This window comes from Pholis gunnellus (assembly GCF_910591455.1).
Source record: "Pholis gunnellus genome assembly, chromosome: 16".
NCBI lineage: Eukaryota > Metazoa > Chordata > Actinopteri > Perciformes > Pholidae > Pholis > Pholis gunnellus.
The window spans coordinates 12,193,238-12,218,786 of NC_136543.1; the positions used below are offsets into that span (position 1 = coordinate 12,193,238).

Below are 25,549 nucleotides of genomic sequence, written 5' to 3' on the forward strand. Positions count from 1 at the left end.
AGACCAAAGACTCTTTCAATTTTGGATATACACATTTTTTTTAATTAATTTGACATGAAACAAATAACAACAATACATCTGTGTGATTGACTACGTCGATTGGTCACTGAAAAGCACCCATTCACCGTATACATGTTAACTTGGATAACTAGTCTAAATATGCGATCTGTGTATATATATATATATATATATCCAGTGTCAACATACCGCCCAAGGGTCATGGTGTTTTCACCAGCTTGCTTCCACCCATCAAATCTGTTCAGCTGTGTGCAGACAGACTGCAGGGCATGTGTGCTGAGGGTTTGTCCTGCGACTGACCCATGACTTAACTTGCTGTCACAGGGGTTGAATGGCTTGCCAGCAAGCAGCTGTGGCTTTTGTGCCACAGTCAGGCCTGTGGCCCTCAGTCCAAGTGTCTCTCTGCGCGAGAGACATAATGGTGTCACTGTTGTGGGTGCTAAAGAGCCCGTTTGTTGATGTTGAAGATTTTGACAGAGTGGTCGGCGCTGGCGCTGGCAAGCTGGACCCAGGAGTTCTCCTCCTCAACTTCCTCCTCTCCGTCAGTCTGTCCATCCAGCTTGTTGTTCTCGTGACCTACTCGGCCGGGCCTGGGCCTCCAGCGGAGCCTCTTGACCGTCAAAGCGTGGCTCTGTCTGCAGGAGTACATGTGATGAAGGGAAACAACAGAATACCCTGGATGACAGAGAAATACCTTCACAATCATACTGCAGTGTCTGCCCAAAACTCAAACTTCTGTCACCCAAACTTGTGAGCAACAAAAGTATGGTTGTGAGCAGCACTACAGCTTGAGGAACAGAGGCTTTCTAATACAGAAATACAAGATACCTGCCTTAAAATGCACTTCCTGAGCTCTACAGAAGATGACTCACACATCCATGTGGGAAACAACGCACGCCTAAATACACACAAGTACCAGCGATGCACCCCCCCCCCCCCCCCAGCTGCTGCCCAGCTAAAAGAAACGTAGCCATTCAAATCAAGCTGCCGGCTGCTTCTCTTTAATAATACATAACAGAGAGCTTCTGCCATCAAACTGAAGCCACACCACTGTTACTGTGACCCAATGTACTATAAATATCTACTACCAGGAGCCATTGGAGGCCTTTCAAAGTGGCATGTGCTTCAGAAGAACTTTGTGTTGTAAGGATACGAAATGTCCGTTTCGCCACAGCTGCTCCAGTCGTGTCCTCCAGCGGGCTCCTGGCCAGCGCTCCACCTGTACAGCAAGATCCTGCCGCCCTCCAGGCCCACTGCAAGCAGGTAGCTGTGGACGGGACCAAAAACATATACGCACAAACTTAAGTCAAACCCTGAGGCATGACTTCTTCTGTACTTCCTTGGGCCTTAAAATAACTAGTAACTTAACATTAAAACTACTATTAAAACAAATATTCTATGACCAAAACAAGAAGAGTGCTTTGTCTAATAGTGCTTGCAGAGAAAATATATGTATTTAGTTGCTGTGAGCCATTTTAGTCATTAAGTAACTATTTTCTTCAACACTTCCTAGACAGAAAGTCTGCTATTGACTTTGCCTAAAATTATTTCTGGGTCATTGTAAGTTTTCTCAAATGAAATACAAGTAAAAGTCAAGTTGCAGTTTCCATTCTTGTCGGTTCAGATAGTATCGTCCAAAACCTCAATTCCGTGACGATTCTCTGGCCAAGATGTTTTCATAAATGATTTGACTTCTATGGACCTTTTATAAAACGATTGTCCCCCAGGTCCCTCCAGGGATTTGTTGCCAGTGGGCCAAATCCAAAATGGCCGCTGGCACTATCTTGACAAATGAACCACAGCACTTACAATCATGTATGAAGACACATTTGTGGTGTAAGCCAACCACTAGGAGGACAACAGTTTGACGTAACGACATTATTTTGAACCGGAAATCCAAGATGGACACCATCCAGTGAAGTGAAAACGTAACTTTTGAACGGGAAGGTAAACACACCTTCTTGAGTACATTTTAAACTATATCTGATCATTCATTCTAGTAGATTACATTAGTAGAAAACAACCAGATCTGTGAAGGATAAGAGGATTTGGGGATGATAAGACGATATATCGTCATAAAAGTCATAATATAGATTTACATTTAAAAAGGCATGATAGAGTAGGCCATAAAAATAACACAAAATCATAAAAAAATCAAACTATAGTGCGTCATAAAAAGGTCAGCAGTATGCCATAAAAAAGATCATGAAAATCATAGTTTAGTATTTCATTTTAAAAAGTCAAAAGGTTATAAAAAAGTAAGAATATATTATTTCATAAACACACATATAGACACACAGTTAACTTTATTGTATTTCATAAATAATTCATAAACAGTCAGTAGCCTGTAGAATTACCGCCAACCAGTCAAGCTGCAGTTTACAGCCATGTCTGTCCATGTACCGGTTAGACCGTTTGAAATTGTCATGAAAAGAGTTATGTTCATAGATTCATAGCCTTTGACAACAAAATACTAATCAGTTCATCCTCAAATCCAAATTAATTTTTGTGCCAAATTTGAAGAAATTCCCTCCAGGAGCTCCTGAGATATTGCGTTCACAAGAATAGTAAAACCCCAAAATATAATTAAAAAAAACACAATCTGTGTGTGTGTGTGTGTGTGTGTGTGTGTGTGTGTGTGTGTGTGTGTGTGTGTGTGTGTGTGTGTGTGTGTGTGTGTGTGTGTGTGTGTGTGTGTGTGTGTGTGTGTGTGTGTGTGTGTACCTGTTATCAGAGCAGAGAACGGGGCAGAAAGCCACAGCAGTAGCAGAATCTCCCACATCCAAGATTGAAGAACATGGTTTAATCTCAGGAGGAAGTTCAGAGTCTCCGGAGTCCTCTACAGTGCACGGCCCCCACACTATCACCTGGACACACACACACACAAAAATCAATGCTCGCTACAAAAATGCATTCAAACCCATTGCTACCTCAATATGCAACCGACACCTTAAAAAGGAGAGGCTTACCTTCTTGTCCCGACTGGATGTCACAAAGTATTGACTGTCTGGGCTCCAGTCACACGACCAGATGATTCGGCTGTGTACGGCCGTGTCCTTCCCTGTGTGTGCATACAGCGAGAACCGAGGCTCTGCACGGACACAAACAAACAAGTCAGACTCAAAATGCTATTATCAATCCCAAACACCACTTATCTGTTGTCATATTTCTCTGACACTTCCTTTTTGATGACCTGGTCGTCAAAACTTTGTGACATGAATGTTGGAGCATGACATCAGCATGTGTAGATCCCTACCTCACTACAGAGCAACAAAGGCTCTGCCCGAGCAACAAATAACCAACCAAACAAGACAGGAAACCTCATTCCAGCCCTTCACTTCAGTCAGTTTTGGTTTATGACCTGCTGCTGTTTATTTCACCAGCCTAAGTCATTTCAGGCCCCTGATTGTTTTTCCCCCAGAGAGTTTGTTTGTATGCTGGTGGCAGCCGCCTGTCTGCTGCTCTCCACTGGCACTCGTACAGACACACACATAACCGAACGGACAAGTACACACCGCCGTAAAACCTCAGTGTTGCCACAAAAGTCAGATTTAACCACCATGTTGTGTCTATGTGCTCACAACACTCCCACCACAAAATACACACATATTTGGAGGTGTGTCGTCTGGGGACGCACAGGTGTTCGTCCATTAACACTCATTTGAGGACCACGGCGGGTTAGGATAGGCTGTTTAGTCCGACCTCACAGAGATGGAGACGGACAAAGTTGAAGAAAAATGAGCCGCATTCAGTCAAGACACAACATGCAAAAACACAAAAAAAGATAAGAAAGCAGCACATAAAAAGACTACACAAATAGGTGTACAAAAAGGTAAAATATCTGGGTGCTTGACCGTCGAGGGAGAGGAAAGGGAGGAGGCAGAAGAAGGAAGGACGACGTAGTTAGACAAAACAGGTGAGATGAAAAGAAGAGACACAGAAGAGGTGAGAATGGAGGAAGTCAGTTTGTTACATCAGCTATAACTTCGTTTAACCTTCCCTGGTCACGTCTGTGAGACTGTGTGTGTGTGTATGTGTATGTGTATGTGTGTGTGTGTATGTGTGTGTGTGTGTGTGTGTGTGTGTGTTCTTCACAATCACCTTGAGTGATTCAGCAGCCAACCAGAACAGACGGAGACCCCTATCCTCCAATCCCTCCCTTCCTCTCTCACAAACACCAGCCCTGCCTCTGTGCAGTCCACTATACAGGCAAACGGGAAAGTGCAGCACTGCTTAGTCTCTGTCGGTGCCCATTAAAACCATCCTGAGCAGCCAAAAGAGCTGTAAGATGCATTACCAGGTGCGGGTAGGAGGTAATCCTGTGGCCTTAAATGTCTTGTTCTGCTCACCTTGGATGCAGGATTGGGTTATTTGTCCCGAGTCAAGGTGCAGAGATTCTCTCATATAAACAAACTCTACAGGAGGACACTCTTATTTACAGCAGGGGCCCTGCAGGACATGAATGGAAAGTGGGGATGCACAGATCCCACTTTTTACCCACTGACTGACTGTACTGATGTGATATCTGTGATTATTTTGCGTTTGTTTCAGGCTTTACCCATCTTGTTCTATGAGGTTTATAACTGTTTCTTAGTCGCTTTCATTTAAACAGTGTTTAATGTGGATACTGTAGCCCACATCTGGTTACTGATCTGTAGGCCTATATTAATCAAACCTCTAAGAATTACACTTAAGAGTGAAATTACTTACTCCAAATTACAGCAAAGTGTACTAACTGAATACCCCTCCACTCACCCTTCCCTTTCAAAGCTTGTCAGAGAACTATGTCGGCTTTCAAATAACGTACAAATGTAATAGGCTCTCGCTACAGCCAGTGTTTGGTTTGTCCATTCTGGGCTACTGTAGAAAAACTGTGGTAAAAACATGGCTGGATATCCATGACAGGACCCGTGTCATGGATGTGAACAGCTCATTCTAAGCTAACGAAAAGACATCGATTCTTAAAACATAGTTATTAATATCATATATTTATATATAGAATATTATATATTTATGAGGTTATTTGGGGTATTTTATGTTCAAATCACATGCAAACAGTAGGCTATAATATGAGAAATAGAGTTCTACGGGACTATCTAGGGTTTGGCTTCAGAGGATTGACCATATTTCTAAGGCCATGTGTGGATGCTGACAGAAACAATTCTGTTCCTCCAACCATTAATGTCACCGCCACCGAGCTTAAACTGAAAGAGGTCAAAGCTCAAGCAAAACAGACTAAATGAGTAATCCTACAAAAGGAGGCTTTGAGATTGATGTTTTCAAAAGAACAACCCACTGCACGCCTATTTTGATTGTATTTCTTCAAACAAGGGTTGCACAGCTCTAGAAATGCATTTAAAGCGTTGATAGTTTCCTTCTTTATCTCATGTCAAAGCTTTGCTGCACCTACTATCCAAAGTATTACGTGCAATAAAGATATTAATAAGTTATAGGGGGGAAGTTAGTGAAATTCTAATTGTGGTCAATTTACACAAAAATGCATTGAAAACATGGTTTAATTTAATTATTAATCTTCCTTTATTAGCTCCTTTTGGACTACTTTCAGTCAATGCATCACTTGTTTGTCTCTTCACAGTATTAATTAGGGGAGTCCTTCTAATCAGGCCAGCTTCACTTGGAACAAATCTGCCCAGTGGGTTTACCTTATTTTAATTAATTTGTCTGAGGGGAGCTGGTGTTGTCTGCCAGTGAGGCTCCAATATTGTCTCTTTGTCTTGCAATTTATTCAAAACACATTTCTAATCAAGCTAAATGTATTTGAAAAGCCCCATGAAGAACTATTAACTCATCCTGAGCTGTGACAGCTAAATAAATTCCTTTAAGGTGGACCCCCTAATTAGTGGCAACTCCTTGCTCCGTCTCACCTGGACTTTCAGGTGTGGGAAGGTCCCGTCTCCATAAAGACCAGGTGCGATCCCGGGAAACAGCCAATAGGAGTTGTGCATCAGGGGAGAAGGCCATCTGGGTGACGGTGAGGGTGTGGCACGGCAGCGTCTGCAGCTGGCGCCATGTAGCTGTACTCCACAGCAGAACGGCCGCATGCTCGGCTTTAGATGCCTGGAAAAGACGGATTTTAATTAATTTACCTACAAAGAAAAAATACTTTTTGAAACTTGAATTAGTTTTCTTTGCCTTTTACTTTGTGCACTCATTTCTCCTTATTTTATATACTTTTCTCCCCTTCTGCCTTTTCCTCCTGTAGCGCACTTCTGTTTTGAAAAATACTATTGAAAGTTTGTTTGCTCGCTTGCTTATTGGTGAAATAAATAATACGAAATTAAAAGGGAACTTAATTGTGAGGGGGGGGGAATAAAGCAAAGGCGGTGCAGAGGAAAGAAAGCAGGACAGCGGGAAGAAACGGGTGATGAAGGGAAGAGCAAAGGGGGGAGGAATGCAAAGTGAGAAGGTGGGTGAGGCGGAGAGATTGTATGCCACAGGAAGACAGAAACACATCTCTGATGGCTAACAACTGTACATTTGTCTGCACTCAAGGTAAGGACAAAGTAGTTCCTATCGATACCTGACTAACAGCGCCATCTAAGCCTGCTTTGTGTGTGTGTGTGTGTGTGTGTGTGTAAGATAATATGAGTGTGCAGGGTAAATATGTCATGATACTCTCTCCTTTCTGATTAAATACCCTTTGCTGAGGGTGGGTTGGGGGGTTTTGTGGTCTCTGGCCTCAACATTTAATCACACCGACCTTGCATGCAGATGCCACCACCGCCCTGGCGCTGTCTGAAGCAAGACAGAACATCTCAAAGCCGTGGCCGTACCTGTAGGAGACAGAGGAGGACAATCACACAGACAATTAATTATGAACAGGATTCAAGCTAACAGTTGTACTGAATATGTGGAAGGACAGACAGGATCTGAAAGAGAGACGGGTGAAGGGGGGGGGGGACAACAACAAAGAAAGCGCTCCCAGACTGACAGTAAATTAAGTATTCTCTTCCCCGACAAGCTTCCAGGCTCAAGCCATCGCTGCTTGCTGACAGGTAAATAAGCAGACAGAGTGTGAAATTAAAATACTGATCTGCAATGACTGGTCCTTCTCCCGCTGACAGAGATGAACAATGATGATGCTGCTCCGGCTAATCAATCGCAGCCCAATTAGTTTTAGCTTGCCGACCATCACCTGCTTGTTTTAAAATGTCAACGAGTCAACAAAGTGAAATCATAGCCTGCAACGCAATGGAGAGAAATCCCTCCCCGACCACGAAGCTTTCAAACGCTGCAGCAATTTGGCCACGAGACAGAGTACTATTTATGCCACAAAAATAATTCGGGCACTTACTCATTTTAATGTTTTTATTATGCACTAAATGATTCAGAGGGGTGAAGCCAAAGGAAGGTAGAAAATGCTTTTCAACACACACAATGCCCACACCTCGAACAAACGGCCCCCGCCATAAGTCATGTTTATGGCGGATTGACAGGTAAATGGATTTAACATTGGCCACAAATGGAGGCAATATATTCAGCCTAAAGAAGGGGCTCATGGGACGGCAAGAAGCTGGTTGGCTGATGAATACAAGGAGGGAGACAAACAGGGGCTTTGGGAAGTTCATCAATTTCAGTTACAATAAACCCTTTGGGCAAAAACAAACAAACAAAATTCCATCTGGAAAAAACTCTGGTGTTTTTATAGAGAAAGTAGGTATATATAAAAAAAGAACATGTAGTGGGGATTGTTATTGTATCATATCTCAGGACTCTGGATATTGTTTGTGCCAGTAGGTAAATTAAACTAAAGACAAGCTGAGAGGGTTTTGGGTACGCTGTTAGCAGAGAGACATTCAGATACTCACAGTTTCTGGACCTCAGGCCACAGTGTGTTCTGGAGAAGATGATCCTCTGGTGGGGGCTCTTCTCACACAGACACACACACATATATATAGACACACAGTTAACTTTAAGATCGTTACATAACTGTCATTTGCAAGGCCCTGAAAACTGAGCTGTTTTAAAATTCAAATACAACCAGTTTCCAATTTACTAAATGAGGATTACACCCAAGTGGCTATTATAATTTGCCTCTTTTAAATCCCTGTTCTTTTAACCCAAAGAGCGACAGATATAAACCTGAATGTGTATGTGTGTGTGTGTGTGTGTGTGTGTGTGTGTGTGTGTGTGTGTGTGTGTGTGTGTGTGTGTGTGTGTGTGTGTGTGTGTGTGTGTGTGTGTGTGTGTGTGTGTGTGTGTGTGTGTGTGTGTGTGTGATAGGCTTACAAATTAAAAGGGGGAAAAAAAGAGAGACAGAAAAAGTGAACTAAAAACTACACGGAAGACTGAAAACACGATTGATTGCCTGGAGACAATGTTCTCTCACATTCACATACAGCCTCTTTCAGCATTTAGCTTGCATGAAATCCTCAGCCCTGAAACGTGCCGCTTTTCCCCAAAAAGCTATTTCAAAACAACTGCAGCTTTATCTCTGATTCTTAACGGCTGTTGGCTTTGAGGGGGATCAAATACAGCCCGGTGCCAATCTTCTCCTTCACGCTGCAGGCTCTGCACAAGCCCGTCCTGCGTTCGCGTTGCATTTAATTGAAAGCTACACTGCTCGTGTTTTTCTTGTTGGTCATCGGCTTCCAATTTTGCCTAATTATTAATTTGTCTCCTCGCCTGCGGAAGCCAATCAAAAGGAATGAAAATGCATTGTTAACAACAGTCTCCGCACTTTGCTCCCTACATAGCCCGGGGTTATCGATACTTAAACTTTGCAATCACATAAGCCTGCTTTCTAATTAGCATTGCAGATTAAGGAGTGGCTTCAATCATGCTGATGACAGCCCTTGAAACCCTCTAGCCCAGGGGTTTTAAAGTGCCAAGCTACTTTCTCTTAATTTGACTCTCATCCATTTCCCATCTGCCCCTTCCCAGCAACTAGTTTCTCAATTTTGCTTTTGTTTCTTATACTCTCTTCTTCCTCTGTCACATCAACTCAATGGCATTTCCATTCCCAAACAACCCATACATTTTATCCTAGATTTGAGATTTGATTATATTTTTTAATAACAACCTGCAATTTTCTTGTCTTAAATTTTGTTTTTACTCACATCCCCTTTTCCTGACACCTCCTCTTCCTCATCATCACCCACTACCCTTTTCCTCTCGTCCCCTCTCTAGCTGTAATACCATCAACCTCCAGCAGACCTCAGGCACTGTGAGAGCACAGCATGGTGAGAGCCGCAATGACTTGCTGTCCGTCTGGCCACGCATAATTGTTTCTTATAAGAACATTTAGCGACAGGCAGACTGGAACTCTTAAATGTGTACCGAGGCTATTGAGTGGATAACAATGAGGACTATGATTCATGCTATGGAGGGGATAGATGGACATCAATTGACATGCATTTTGGCTCTTAAATTATTCATCAGGGAGGTTTTAAATCTTACTAATGACCATGTTATGTTGGAAAAATACTTGAAAGTGTTGTTTTTGCAGGTTTACAGTACCAGTCATGATGAGCGGGTGAAAGTAAGACTCCTGGTATTGATCAGATACACTGTTGAACTGCCCCTCCTTTTCATTGGTTTTTGGGGCAAGGTCACCTGCAAATTGAAATGACATTTCTGTAAATTCATTTGACTATTTGAAAGCTACATTACATCAAATGAACAAAACTACCAAACGAACCCTCAATTTAATATGACACAGCTGTCTCAAACTGCTGTTTGGAGCTCATGAAAATTGATCATCAAATAAAACTTGGCCCCAACCCCGAGCGCTGAAACACTTGGATGTGGAGCTGAGCAAGTATTTTACCTTGAAATACAGCCTTGTTGGACAGACCCAAGGCAGGTGTGCTGGCTCCTTCTGGAAGGTTGGCAGAGTCCTGGCAACGAGCAGATAAATTAATGGACATAGAGACACACACACACACATCAATAACTATGAAGAAGTGGGCCGTCCCCTCAGCAAATCTTAACGTTGCAAAACTAAGTGAGACTACAAAGAATGTTTGACCTGATCTTTGAACAGACGGCTCTAAAGGTGACGGATTTAATCACTTGACTATATCTACTCATGGAATAAAAAAAAATACTTGAAAATATTATAATAGACAGTCATTTAATTTGGCACTCACACTAGATGCCAACAGCTTTTCTCTTGACGTCCCAGAGATGTTAGCAAAATTCTCCACGAAATTACGAGGTGCTTGAAACACTCGCAGCACCTTCTCGTCAGCGCCTGACACAAACTGAAACCTTCCAACCATCGCCAGACACTGCATGTCGTATCCATGGATCTGTGGCCGTGAGATTTCATGCCAGGTTACCTGCAGAGTGAAAAGGACATAGAAAGATATTATAAAGACGTAGATCTGGTCATGAGGATTCCAATCAGCTGCATGTGGCTGCCAGGGGAAGTGTTTCAATAGATCTCTGACGTTGTGGAACTGTGTTTCTTGGCCCTACATCAAGGAGTTTGCAGCCAAGCCAAATACAACATTGATTTTCTTGTTCAAATGAAACATTTCCAGCTTAAGCTGTGTTGTTCCAAGAGAAGATTGAAGGCTCCAGTGCAACACCAGCATCAAGTGGCATCGTTAATAATGTAATGAAGACTGGAAACTTCATTATGTCTCTACCTGAACTGGATGCCAAACTGGCATGCTTTACCCCGTTTCTAAGAATTTCATCTGGATAAACCCGAGGTGAAGAAACAAGTGGGCGAAGGGTTTTCTGAAGTACTCTTTTTTTGTGACCAATCAATCCCTGTATCTCAAGTCATGGTTCCTTCCCTCGAAAATAAATCACTTCTAAGAAACTCTTTATTATTAAGTCACAACCTACTAAATTCAATCAGGAACATTTGCGTAACATATTTTAGCAAACTCGACAAGTAGAATATATATTCGGTGCAGACTATATCCCAGAAAGGTTAATACAAAGGAGCGGTGTTGAGAGGAGAGATGCATACTAAGTAACTATTGCTCACAGCTTGGAGAGCAGAAGAAGAAATGGAGACGCCGGAGTCTTTAAGTCGACATGCTGATGCCAGGCGTGTGAACACGGTCTTTTATATTTGTCTCATGAATATAGAAATGTGGCGCGGTAGTGTTTAACCTACACATGCTAACTCTGCACTTTTACAACATTTAAAAATACTGTCACTAATTTTCAGCTACAATCAGCTTTGCAATTCTTCTCCTACATCTACATGTTACAGATGACTCTATTTTACCTGTTTGGCATCTTGGTTCCTCCATGGAGTAAAGAGTCTGGTGGTCTGGTCTGAGCCCACACTTAGGATGAACTCACCCTCAGGATCCCAGCTCAGGTCCTGGACTGCATTAAAGTGACCCGATATCACAACCCCAGGCCTCCATTGTCCCTGGTCAGACAGCATTGCAATGATCAGTTTTCAAACCTCTGATTTCCTCTTTAAATTTCCCTCTACATACACATCACTTCAATAACTAATATGATTGGCATTGGAGAGTGGGCGATTATAATTTAGGTGTTGCTGTCTGTGAAGTCGATTTCCTTTGAAACATCTGAATTAGTCATCAACACCTTCAAGTTTTGCGCTGAAGTTTAAATTCACCTTCCGAGCCGGCGTAATTGAAAGGCTGTTATTTCTTCAGGCTCCCACTCTTTCCCAGGGACACCCGAGTAAGACACATGTGAAGCCAGTCAAATTTAGTGGCAGACAAGAGACTAATTACTCGAATCACTGTCTCTCACACAGAGTAGCTTTGTAGCAATGCACTAACATTGAATCCAACATCAAACATACTTAGAATTCCAGTGCTTCACGGAAAATGTATTGTGCAAACTTCAAAACTACTGGCATTATATTGATTTGAACATTTAAGAGTAATTGAGGCTCACCTCTTTGTCCTTTTCTTTGCACCACAGGTGTAGTGCTCCATGAAAAGCGTGAGCCACGATCATGGAGCCATCCGGACTCATTTGGCAGCCGTAGAAACCCAGAGTGTTGCCGCCAACCTCCCCTACACGCACCTGGTGTGAAAAGAAAAAAAAAAAAAAAAAAAAAAAAAACACGATGAGGGCGATCATTACTGATCAGAAGCATCGACTCATCTGCCTTTTCAACACACTCGTATCAGACACCAGGTGGCTGAAGAACATCTGGTTTCTGGGTCAGAGGCACTGACTTGCTGCAGACAAAGATGAAGGACACAGGAGGTGCATTCACTGCCACATATGGAGAAAAAGCAGCAGCGTAAATTAGGTTATTTATGCCACTTCTGAGAGTTATGAATTTAGCCTCCTTTAATCCTATATGATATTCTGACATGCAGTATATTTTTGTATATACAGCCTGGTTCTCAAACACTTGAGCAGAGTGAGGGAGAAACTTTTAAAATCTGTTCTCAGTCTCCCTCTAAGAGGCTATTAATGATGATGCCCCATGATGGTGGATAGAAGCAGAAAAAAACAGCTAATTAAGCTGACAAGTCAAATGAGAAATTATGCAAAATGGGACTTATTAGAGCTGAATAAACTGTTGTGTCTTTCTAACAAAATACATTTGTCTACAAAGTGAAAGCAATTGCAGTGCAGCATATCGCACAAAACAAATAATCATGAAAAATGGCAACGCCTGAGCACCCAGAGGGATTTAAATAAATTGGATTTGAGTGAGAGCTTGTGACCCCTGCGTCGTGCTCATAAGACAGATCATATAGACAGTCGGGTCTGAGCTTCTACTGAAAACAACAATCCAGTTTGAAAACACCCCAAATCACTGCCTCAGCTCAGAAAAATGCTCGAAAACTAAAATCACTCTTTGAGGATTCTGGCCACCTGTCTAATCTCAGACGTTGCTTTTGTGTGTCAAGACGATTCAGTATTGAACTCTGTGGATTCCAATGACTACCTGGGGTAGAACGCCCATTTTGAGTCTGAGGTCATTGTAACTCACATTTAGTTCTTTTAAAGTTGTTTCGCAAAAATAAATGAAATAAAAAAAGAGCGCATTAAAGTAAATGGAGGATTACAACTAAAAATGAACAACATTCAGCCATAATGGGACATGAAAAGCTTCTAATTAGTTCTAAAAATGTAAAAACTGAATTACAATCTGTATTCATTCGTCCCGTCATTGACATTAATATCCATAGAGAACAGAAATTACATACAGAAATAGAGAAACAAGGCGTTTAAAACTGATGGGATTAAATAGGTTAATATCTCATCCTGTTGCTTGCATCATCGGTAGGATTCAATGCAGGATTAAGGAACTAGACAGAAATAACTTGAAACAATGTAGAAATCAATCCACAGGAATTCTTATTAAGCCATAGAGAGATGTTCCAACCACGAGCTGTCAATATTTGTACCTAAAGAGCGGCTTGTTCGAGAAACAATGTGCTTCATCACGGAAGTATAAACGGACAGTGACAGAGAGTAAGAGTACATTCATATATATTCATATATATTCATGTTAGAAATCTTCATTCCTAACTACTCACTCTTATGAGTTTATACTTCAATACCTAACCAGTCAAAGATAAGCTGCTTGAGAGTATTCTGTTGACCAGGCCAACTTCTCACTGAGGAATTCAAACAATTAAAAGCTTTATCTGGGCCCGAGGCCTTGAAAGGTAAACTGGGCCCAAAGGGGAGATCTATTCAAATCGATAGCAGCAGAACCAACCCCAGAGAGCGCTACACTGCTCCCTCAGCAGCACATATCTCCTCCATCTTTAATTAGCTTGTGCCTTAAATGATATGGACATTGGCTGTGAGGAAATAAGAGAAATGCTAAATTCACACTTGAATGATTCCAATAGATGCACAGCTTAGCCGGTTATCTTTTCTTGAGGCAGGTAGGTAGAGTGAGAGCATGTTTTGCCGCAGCAGTGACCTGAGGCAGACTGCAAGAACGTATTTGCACCAATTACATATGTTAAACAGACATGTTGAAAGGGTTCACACAAACACACCAGCAGGGCACAGACATATCGTCGCTGTGTCTACTGTATGAGGCGGCAAAGTGATGTCCTCAATCATTTGGCCTTCTTAAGGAGCTTCCGTCGGTCATCAATGACCTTCAAAATAACGCCTGTCTGCAGGCTGAAACACAGCGGAACTAATGGCAGCGATAAAGACACGCCTTCCCTTGGAATGGCACGATCCCCCAGCCATCCAGTGAGAGACGGGCAGAGAGGAAAGAGAGACAGCCAGGTATAAACATAGATGCTGAGATTGAGAGAGAACAAGACGCAACATTAAGCAGATTGATTTTAGAATTCTGCACACAAGAGCCTCCCATAAATCATGCAAAAACTCACAGAGGCAAAAAGCCGTCATCTGTCTTGTTTACGAGTGAGGGAACAATATGGATGCACAGCGTGCCTTATCACTGGCCAGCGGGGGTATGGGGGAGGAATAGAACAAGGACAAAAAAAGAAGGGAAGGCATATATCATTCTTTGAAGGAGAGAATGAGGGTGATGGGTGCTGAATGAGCTTAGCCAAGCTGGGAAAACCCATACAGGGTGGAGTACAGGTTTTCAAATCAAAATACTGACCGACACGTTGAGGGACTGGGTCTACTTCCGTATGATGCGCAACATAAAGTAAGGACTGCAACTAAGGATTACTTTATAGTCTATTCATCTTTTGATTTGTCTCACTCAGTCGACAACCGTTTCCTCATTTAGTTCAACGAGCAGTCCAAAACCCAAACGTATTCAATTCATAATGATATGCAACTAAGAAACAGGCACAGATGGAGCCCTCTACTGGACTCTACGGGTAACATTCTCCTCCAATCACAAGGATGCGTTCCTCCACTGAAAAAACATAGCCGACCAATCAGGAGGTGCCTACCCAAATATGTGTGGACCCCAAAGTATATAAAGAAGCACACACTGCTGTCTGGTTTCCTACAGCATCTTCAACGAGCGACAGGTTCCCTAGGACAGTGGTTCAAGTCTCAACAATCAAGTTGATGTTTGATTTTTTTCCCAGGTTGACTGCCCCTTAGAGTTCTGTGGATTTGGTCTTGGAGAGTAGCCCCGCAAAGCAGCAAGCAACTGGAGTGCACCGACAGGGCAGTTGGTTCACACATTCTTTTAGCGGAGGTCAGTGCAAGCAGCAAAGGTGTCTTGAACGATAATGCTCTCAGAGTGGAGTCATAGGCTGAAAGGGATCCTTTACCAAGGCCTCAAGCACCAAAGGCAGTTTCCACTGTGTGGAGGAGTCACGCGTTGTCTCCTGAACACCTGCCAGGACCTCCTCACAAGAGGGTGGCCAAAGCGAGGGAGGAATGGCTGCTGCTGTTGGATGTGGGTGTTGCATTGGTTGAGGATAAAATCCACTTCCGCCACCGGGTCCAAACCACCTCGAGGTGATTTCTCTATTACAAGTTCAACAAAGCACACTACGGACTACTGCTAACCACACCCATCAGTGATGTTGGGCGTGGTCAGAGGATAATGCTTTTCAGTCTAGTGTTAAGCGTGAACTAAATATGAACTCATTTTGGTTTTAGTGGCTTCTCGATCTGCCATGTGGCCAAGTGTAACTTGTGGAAAGTACACAAGCCAAGGTCTGAAAATAGGTTATCTCTCATACACACAAACACACCCACACCAACTTGACAATCCCCCCCAGGCCTCGTAGTGGCCCGCTGTGGTCAGTCTGAGATGTTAATTACCAGTGTGTCTCATTAGTAAGATGTGCTTTACGCAGCGGTGGACCCTGGCCACCCCACTGCTAACCCTGCTCTCCATTAAATCTCACCAATTACTCTAATCAGCGTGAAGAAGTGGGGCACTTCTTTGTAAAAAATGGGCTAATTAAGACACACATGGCTGGTCAGTTAGCGCTGTGGAATCTGCTCTGCCAATAACTTCAATGTCCCATAGATAAAACCTGTGAGGCCAAATCAGATTATGGAAAACACTGGAACAGACAGAATCAAAAGGCATTTGGTACTTTTTTAACGCGTAAAGATGGGAGCAAAATGCAAATACAGTTGAATTAAATCAGAGTGTGTGTGTGTGTGTGTGTGAGAGAGAGAGCTTAAGAGGTTAAGCTTCCTTTGTAGGTAGGGAACCTGTCAGTTCAAAGGGTTTGGCTCTCTCGTTTGAGGAAAAAACAAAAAAACAAAAAAACACAGGTTCGGAAGGAGCAAAAAGAGAGAGGAGAGAACTGCACTTCCAGATTCAACAAAGGATATCTCAGGTAGCGGGTTTATATTATTTTTGGAATCAAGAACAAAAGCCTGAGCTTTGGAGGAAAATTGGCCACACCAGACGTGATTTCAAACTCTCACTGCATGCGTTTCATTTCCACTGACCACCTTTGTCTAATAATACTGAGAAGAATTTGTGAAGGAGAATCGGCGCTGGCTTCAGGCCCTAATCATTGCCCCTTTGTCAGAGAGGAGAATCAAAACTTTCACGGTTGCGCTCTTCTGCGGTCTTTGTTGCTCTCAGCCGTGGATGAGAGTGATGAGATCAAAGGCGCAGAAATGTAACTGATCAAATGTGGAACCTTTCTCGTCACTCTCATATATGATCACGCTCAAGGTGCCGGCTATGGCGAGGTGAGCAATTTCTGTGTGTATTCAGGAGCCTTTGTGCACACACTGTGGGATACATACTGCATGTGGGAGCATGTCTGTAAGTCTGCCCATGAGCACTTATTGTTTCTGTGTTTTTGTCAGGTACGTGGAAAGGTAATCTGAGGTACTCCTGAACCACTTGAGAATTAGCAAATTGCATTTAGAAAAAAAAAAAAAGAAGCTGTGGGGCAGATGGGCAGAAAACAGCTTTTTCTTCGCCATGCGCACTTGTGTTAAATTTAGCCTCATTCTGGCACAACAACAGCTGTTGGTAGCTCAGAGAGATGAGGTAGAGGGGAGCGAAAGCTAGGCGGCAGATAGATAATGTGTGAGAGGGAGACTAGACAGGAGGAGCGAAAGGGAGGCAAGTGGTGGAGAAAAAGACGAGGTAGAGGACAGCGGGCGGGAGTGAGGAACGAACGTGAAAGACAGATCATGGAGTAAAAAAAAAAAAGGAAATAATGACTAACGCGGTGCAGGCAGAGGCTATGGCATGTCTCCCAGAAGCCTCTCCATCCCACGTCGGATGTGTTGGGGAATGGGCCTTAAAAGAGGGGGTTCAGTTTGAGTGAGTGACAAAGGGAAGACGGGGGAGGTCAATCTTGGCTTGTCTAAACTCACAGGCTTGGCGGCTCTTCATCACGGTCTATCACTTCCATTCCTGACACCTCAATGTCAGGGAGAGTGGAAACTGACGCAGGGGCGCTGACAGCAGGAGGGAAAATACTAGGGGAGGGCTCAAGCTCCTGAATCATGTCAAGAGCTACTGAAAAAGGAAGCTAGCAGAAATAGAGTCGGAAATTGGTGTGTGCAAACCCTGTGTTCCCTGCATAGAGTAATTGATACCATGTGTATATGTGTGTGTAGGCTCTGTGTATCTGCACACACCCTCCTTGTGCTCAAATCAACACTCACCTGTTCAACCCAGACTCCAGATCCCTCCTCAGGAGCCCAGAAGATCATGGTTTTGTCCATGGAGGCTGAGAGCAGACCGAGGGGCTGTTGCAGCTCACCACCTGCAGGGGGCGACAAAGAGACACTAGAAAACCCCATACAGGAGGAGCATACAGTACACCGTCAATGATTGTCAACAGAATACAGTCAACTATTAGGCCAGTGGTGTGTGTGTTCTATGATTTTTTTTTTTATTGTTGCACAGTGATCATGCTTTTGTCTCAACAATATATTTAAAGCTACTACAAGGACCTTTAATATTGTCTTGGTTTTGGCGGTCCCTGTGGACAAACGTGGAAGTGTTCCCGAGCACTAGAATCCCTTGTGAACCTGTCACTTGATTCATGAAGAGACAAATGTTTAGGATGCATGGTACCATATTCTAATTATTAGAATCGATGCTTAGCAACAAAGAAACATTTATTTATAAAGATGGAAAAATAATGGAATTACAATATTGTGCACATAATTGCGACTACCTCTGCCCTCATAATTGAGCAGCTTTACTTACTTAAAGTATCTAAACATTACGATGTGTGATGTACACAAAAGCTGGGATGGGTGTGAAGTGAACTTGATGTAATGAGCTTTTAAGGGAACCAGAGTTTAAAGAGAAGACTCAGCACATCCATCAGCCGTTCTTTCCCTGAGTGCTAATTAAGACAATAACTTTTCACACCCGTTCTTTTCTGCCTTTCTGCCTTTTGTGAGCAACAGCATTGTAAGACAAGGGGAGAGAAACACTTTATCTCAGCTTAGCATGCAAGCCAGTCCATTTACTTCGACAGGCTGTAAAAACAGAATCAATTATTGAAAGGTCTACGAGGTAACCGTGTCAGATTCTGAAAGTTTGATTCACTTTTAGACACGACACCACTAAGAGCTTTTCCAGGAACCTACTGCCAATTATCCATAACTTTCGTGACTAATGACCGATCCCTTCCGTTTTTTAAATCAAGGTACCTTTGTAGAGAGGAGGCTGCCAGTGGACTCCATAGACCCAGTTCTCATGGCCTGCCAGGATTGTCTCAAGAGACACAGCAAACACTGAGGAAACGTCTGTAGCAGAAACACAGAGAGGCCAAATGAAGGGTAGGTTTACATTCTTGTGGCCTACTATATGCAATTCTAAATGTGCCATGAAAAATCAATCAAAGTACGTGGTGCACCGATAAAAGTAAACACACATAAACAGACACTTTGATCTTCATGGAGGTGGGTAACCGCCATGTGCCATTATACCATCAAAAAGCTCGTCTATTCATTTGGCTGATTAGCAACCTTTTCATACATCAAGCCTGTACGGCCCACTCACCTCTCTCCTTCACTTCAAAAACTTTCTCTTTCATTTTGATGATGTGATCGTCCTCTACGTGGGCGTCTGTCCCAGACTTGGCACACAGCCGCCACACTCTGATGAGGCAGTCCTGAGAACAGCTGGCTAATAACAGCTCCCCACCTGAACGAGTCAGAGAGAGAGAACATGAAAACCTTCCTGGCTGAAAGACATTTCCTATCAACTCTCAAAATATCGGATCAATTAGGTTATCATAATTGCCTTTGTGTTATTTACTTGCTATGATAAAAAGCTGTGTTATTATCAAATATTAGTATTGCTGTTGTGTTGTATGGCAAAACTTTGAGAGCCGTCATATTTACCTCAAAGCACAGCTGAGCTTAAGTAAAGTTGATTATATTTATTAAGAGTGATGCATAATTGAGCCATTATGGACAATTTAGAACTGAGCCTAACAAACAACTGTTCCGACTTGGATCCAAGAACACCAGGTTTTGTTTTCTGGTTTTTAATGAGCCTCACCTTGCTCGTCTATAAGCTCCTGTTGTCTTCAAGCGTTTGTTAGAACTGTTATCAAGGCATTATAACAGAGTGCTGCGGACTGCGACGTGGCCAGTAAGACAGCAGGAGTACCGGCCAAATATAAACAAAGCTCAAGCCACTATCTCCGAGTGCTTCCGTCTGTCACATTATGCGTTTAAGGTTTAGTCCAATGGCCACTGGCCCAGAATTGCCTCTGGCAAGATAAACAGTCATATTAAAAATACCACCTAATGCTGGGAGAGGTAGGAGGAAGGCCAGAATTGTTTGTCGATCGTGATGCCATGACGTTGATGATCACGCTGATGGATCACTAATAATAACCAATAACATCCATGTGTTTTCAAAAATAGACATTAGCTACCTGTTTGATGGTGATGAGGAACATAAAGCCCTGATACGGACACAGGACTGAAAAAACATCTTCATGACCTGTGGCTCTCATAAAAGTCATCTTTTTGATGAAACTATTTGGTTTCTTCTCATAAATGTATCTTGCATGAGAAGATTGAGCTGCTCTCACAAAAGAAGTCAGATTTAAAAGTATAACATGTGACCAGCGGATTTTATACTAGTGCTTCTTTTATTTTATACTACTAAGATTAATGGGAAGAAAAGTGATTTAGAAAATATGACAAAGATAGAAAGACAAAAACAGAAAATAGCATCATGCACTGAATGCCAGTGTTTAACAGCTATAATATACTGGACCTCTAGTGCTGCAATTTGCCATCTGCCAAGTCATAAAACAAAAGAATGATTTATGTAACTACTATCACAGTGGAGAGAGGGTTTTTGTCATTCCTATGGGGATATTTCATACAAACAAACATCTCTCTGTCTCTGTGCTGGCTCGTATGCTTGGCAGTGTGGAGTAGGTCATAGACTGTGAGTGGGAAGGAGACACTGGTGGAGAGAGCTGGTTAAGGAGATGAAATAGCTTTTACACAGTCAGAACAGTGCAGTAATGAAGAGCCCTTGAAGAGGCTTATACAATTAGTATAGCTTGGATTGGATCCATACATTGCCATGTGTCGTCACAGTACTGTGAATAGGCCACTAGTGGTGATGTCGGACTCAGAATACGAGGTTTAAAGGCCGTGTCTAGTTTTGATTTTACGAGATGTTCTAATGATCTTATAAAGAAAATGGTGCTTTTGCTCTCTAGCTGTTACATGCATGGAAAACATTTGAAAACATCCTTAACAATAAGTTCAGATTGGATGGATTGGTTTCCAACTTGTAACAAATAAGAAAACTAAAAAACAAATGTACAACAAATTCTAAATAAACTAAATTAATTAATATAACATGTAAGAAAAGGAGTTGGTATAAGTAAACAAATAGAAGGTCCTACCCCTTTCTTAAAAAATTCAATTAATGTTTATCACATATATATATATATATATATATATATATATATATATATATATATATATATATATAGTCTCAGTTGTGGAAATAAGGGATATTTCCAATAAAGAGTCATCATCATCTGACACCAAGCTAAAAAAACAAAAGGCATTGTTTTCAATGAATACTTAACTAATGTAACAAGCAATGTTTTGACCATATATACGGTCTACATGACTCTTAATTAGCCATTAAGAAAACATAAAATCAAAGAATCTTATAATGTATTTAGTTAGTAACAAACACGTCTTGCTAGCTTACGTTGCTAGCTTGCCAAAACCCAACGCTGGTGACCGACTCGTTACTACCATCACCACCAATCAGAGAGATCCTGGGCTCAGATCTCAGCCCTGGTACAAAGAAATGTAACTGGGTTTGAGAAGATGCTGGGGTTTTGTGGAAGGCTCAACAGCACTTACAAACACAATGGTTTTATTTCCTGTTCTGAAATGTCAAACATAAGTGTTTTTCTAATCACAAAACCCTGCCTACACAGATTGCATATTGTAAGTATACCTGACTTTGAGTCAAGTCAGACAACGCTGCCATTACTCCAAACAGTAGTGCTCACCTAGAGATGCCCAGGCCACTCCACGAATCCAGTCTTCATGCCCATGCAGTGACATGGCTTTATGGAGCTGCTGTAGACCATTTAAAAAGTTCAGATGTTGCTCTCATACCTCAGTAATTCAACTTAAAGTGTTGGAACATGAACGATGTGCCCCTGACAGCGCGTCGGTCAGAGCTCACCTCTCCGTTAGACTGCACATACAGATGCACCTGAGAGTCATCGCCCCCACAGGCCAGTATGGGAACTGTGAGAAAAGAAGGTTGGGTTTTCAGACAGCCATGTAAGCACGCCTACACACACACACATTGCATACATTTAAATCAAAGCCAATGTTTTATAAACAGGAGCGAGGTGGAAGGGAAGGATGGAGCACAGCATCAAACAGACAAACGGCATGCAAGACAGAAAGACAAATTGACACGAGACACTTCAAACGCGGGCTGCATTTTGAATATGACATTCGGTTACGGGCACTAAGGCAGTGATGCAAATTTAGATGGATGACATGAGAGGAAAAATGTCTGTGTATGCGTGTGTGTGTGTGTGTGTGTGTGTCTGGCGCACAACTTAAAGGATGTCTATGTAGTAGCAGCTTAGGCTTACCTCTGCTGCCTGGCAACAGTGCCAGAGAGACATCCATCATGAAACTGCTGCCAAATGATAAGGTTTGGAGGCACTGAGCTGAGGAACACACATGCACATGGAATTAAACTTTCAGATGCTCTACGAGTAAAATTGCTACACAACTGAAAACATAGTTTAGAATTTTTGTCTGAATAGATACAGAACGCATTAATACACAAAATATTTATTTTGCCTTCCCCTTACGTGTAGAGGCCAAGGGCCTCTCAAGCTGTCACAATTCAACACAACATAGTTATCGTATTTTTATCTGGTAATCCACCCCACGGTTACGCCCCGCATACACACACACACTTCATTTCCATGACTGTCGAGCAGCGTCAGTGTTCATCTGCACTGACAGGTGGACAGAAGCAGTTCTGGGTGACAGCTTGCACCATAACTGATATTTAACTCTGTGAGGAAATTAAAGGCAATATTATAATTAATACGGCTGTGGTGATACGGTCAACTGTTTTTTAGGAAATAACAAAATTGTAATTTTTGTTAAAAAAAACTTTTTTTTATTATTATTGATATTGTTTCACCTGTTTTGCCAACCAAATATTTAAAATAAAACTATTTTAAGTGTATGTTAAAAAAGACACAATGCCATAGAAGTGATGCTAAAGGCTCAACAGTCCTGCAGCACTGCAGAGGTGAGGCAAATGATCATGTTGCCATGTCCCACAGCAGCCACTAGAGGGCAGATGGGCTACTTGTGAGGGAATTAATACAATTCATTGTTTCTTTTTTTTAAGTAATATGTAAATCTGTTACTTTCTGGATTGAGTTTTACATTAAAAAAAAAAAGTGCAAGGCACCTGGTGGAAATAAACTAGTTCTTGTAAACCTGACTTATCAAGAAAGTCAAATTTAGATTTCCAAAATAATCACAATATCTTATAGGTTACGTCAGTGTGTTTTGTTACTTGTCTGAAAAAGGAGTCTACTTGGGCACAAACACGGTTTAGTTTCACCTCTTCATGCCTAAAACGCATTAAAATGAAACTGTCTGAGAAAGGAAATCACTGTGGGTGGCTGTGGCAGGTCGGTACTGAACACCAAATGTGTGTGTGAGTGTGTGTGAATGATCATTAGTTTAGATCATGATGGGCAGGTTGCACCTTGCATGGCAGGCCCTTCCATGAGTGAATGTTGACATTTAAGTGTTAAGTGCTTTGAGTGGACAGAAGACTAGGAAGGTGCAATATAAATGCAACTACTTACAACAACTCATAGACCTGCATCCTGTAAAGACGGGTCTCAAGTAGACATTGTTTCATATTTAAAAAGTCACACGCAAAAAACGATTAGGAAACCCCCCAAATTACATATTACTTTTCAAAAAACTATTCTTTTGAACCATTTCCAACATTATTATGGCAACAAAGTGCTGAACCACAACAACTCCAGAGGGTGACACTAAAATATATGTGACAGTTTTTTTTTTTTGTGTCCATTACCTTCATTGGCTTCATTGCAGAGCCACAGTCGGACTGTGGAGTCGGATGCTGAGGAGGCCACCAGGATCTTTGAGTCCTCCACATAGATGGCGTCCACAGCACAAAGGGGACCAGTGTGGCCCTTGCACTCCACCAACGGGACAAACTGGAAACAGCAGAGGGCCTTTCAGAAGATAGAAAACGACAGATAAACGCTGCCTGGTGAAACAGGTGACTTACCTTTCCATTTTGAGCCTCCCAGACGATGAGCCGCTTGTCTGAGCCTCCTGAGACCAGATGACTCTCTGGAGCTGCCGCATCAATGACACCACAGTTATTAAGTAAACATAACACTTTATGAATAAAGTATCTTTCGCACACCTTTGGACTGCGGCTGTTATTCATGTCACTTAGTTACAATTTAGGTCAATATTAAATGCAACATTAAACAATGGTATTTTCAGAGAATTGCGTACTTCCAACTATTTGCTAACAGAGAAGGCTTTCTGTGAGGCTGTCCATGCACTTTAGACCCTATAGTGTGTATTCAATAAGGCTCATGAGTGACATGTAAGCAAAGGAGCTTTTACACAAACGGTTTTAAAAAGTCTCTCTTCTATTTGAACACACGTTGCTGTACATTTGTTGTGGTGGCAAAGCAAACGGGTCGAGACACATAAATCCAGATCCAGCTGTTAAGACACTCACCACAGTCCTCTCTGTGAACCCACTGGACTGTATTCACTCTTCCTGTGTGTCCATTTAGCACAGCAACAACTCCCCTTCCCTGAGATAAAAACAAAAACAAATAGTATGTTTACTAAGGCAGCGAACAAGAAGGTAGACGTGTGTATACAACTACAGGATGATCGGTTATCGTTACCGGTGACAGTTGACAGTAAAAGCTAACTTTACAGGTGCATTTCGGGAGACTTTACTACCTGTGGGTCGTACAGAGCAACGGAGGTACATGTCCCAAAGGCAATGATCCCGCCACGACCCCAAGAAACAACATGTGGAGTCCTGTTTGCACAACAAGCTACATGGCATGTTTCAATTACGGGCGCCGCCATTTTAAAAGCTGTAGTTGTGGTGTTACTTTGAATGAAGCTGTAGATAAACCGACGAACCTACGAACAAAAGTTCCGCGTACAAATGTCCACGGAGTAGCAATTGGTTTTAATCGTGACTTGTATTGTGAAAGAAAAAAATTCACAAACTATATCTTTATCATGTCAAGGTATTGTAAACAAATTGGTTTAAATGTCGGCGATAAGCAAACATTAAAGCGTCTGAACTCACTAATGTGCACTGTTAAGGAATGTCCACTAGATGGTGAACGTCAATCACAAAATCCAGAGAGGCTACTCAAAAATATAAAATGGTTATAAGAGGATGTTCATTTCTTGCTTATGAATGTTTTTCTTACCCTATAGTTTAACTTGGCCTTATTTATGAACATAACTGCCCAGTGGAATCAACCAAAGTGCATCACAGTATTAAAGATGATATTATATTTTTTAGATTTAATGTAAAAGGTTTTTTTTCTTTATCCTCCCGCAGAGAGTCAAAGGTCAGAACAACACAGAGCTGGTGGGGATTAAGTGCCTTGTTTAGAGAGATTTGGATAAAAGCTTGAGGATTTGAGCGTTGGTTTTCTGGCTGAATGTTGGTCTCCACATTCATTACGCCACTCTGCTGCATCTGTCAAGTGTCTGTAAATGGCACTGAAGACCTCCCATACATTTATTGAACAATATACAAATCAGAAAAGGAAGTGCGTGGTCTATCTACCAGGTTATGTGTCATTCGTAGCGTATTCAAGGGTCTAGCAACATAATTCAAGAACATATTTCCAAAGTCAACACTTTATCCAGTTATATTTGTGTGTTGCCTTGGTCTAAGTAAGAGGAGAACCAGATAACATATTCTGCATATAAACCAAATGGCTGATGACATTTTGCATTATTTGGAAATTGCTCCATCAACAATCAAGATGCCACTATAATCTATAAAAACACTGTTGTGTCGGACTGTATTATCCCCTTGCCAATAGTGACTGAGGGTGACAGGTCGCAGCTGAGCTCGCTGCCAGCCAGACGGCCTTGCTTGTTAAAA

The 25,549-nt window shown here is 42.1% G+C and overlaps 1 protein-coding gene across 1 annotated transcript; it reads right to left on the minus strand.

The window, feature by feature from the left end:
* Positions 1-25: 25 nt before the first annotated feature.
* elp2 (elongator acetyltransferase complex subunit 2) lies at positions 26-24,506 on the minus strand. The gene is made up of 22 exons (XM_079176596.1): positions 24,373-24,506; positions 24,140-24,218; positions 23,672-23,742; positions 23,453-23,597; positions 21,969-22,046; positions 21,545-21,609; positions 21,366-21,435; positions 18,860-19,003; positions 18,508-18,603; positions 17,506-17,606; positions 11,881-12,012; positions 11,231-11,380; positions 10,131-10,322; positions 9,809-9,878; positions 9,499-9,594; positions 7,848-7,905; positions 6,740-6,812; positions 5,904-6,096; positions 2,988-3,109; positions 2,743-2,885; positions 1,172-1,285; positions 26-653 (listed from the first exon to the last, which is right to left on the minus strand). Exons 1-22 carry the CDS (start codon positions 24,502-24,504, stop codon positions 458-460), a joined length of 2,520 nt encoding a protein of 839 aa, XP_079032722.1. The 5' UTR covers positions 24,505-24,506; the 3' UTR covers positions 26-457.
* Between the last annotated feature and the right edge of the window lie 1,043 nt (positions 24,507-25,549).

Coding starts and splice junctions, on each gene's coding strand:
- elp2 (XM_079176596.1), bottom strand. CDS start 24,504: ATGGCGGCGCCCGTAATTGAAACATGCCATGTAGCTTGTTGTGCAAAC. Junction 22,047..23,452: donor CTGCAATGAAGCCAATGAAG/GTAATGGACACA, acceptor TGTGTTCCTCAG/CTCAGTGCCTCCAAACCTTA. Junction 21,610..21,968: donor ACTGTTGCCAGGCAGCAGAG/GTAAGCCTAAGC, acceptor CTTTTCTCACAG/TTCCCATACTGGCCTGTGGG.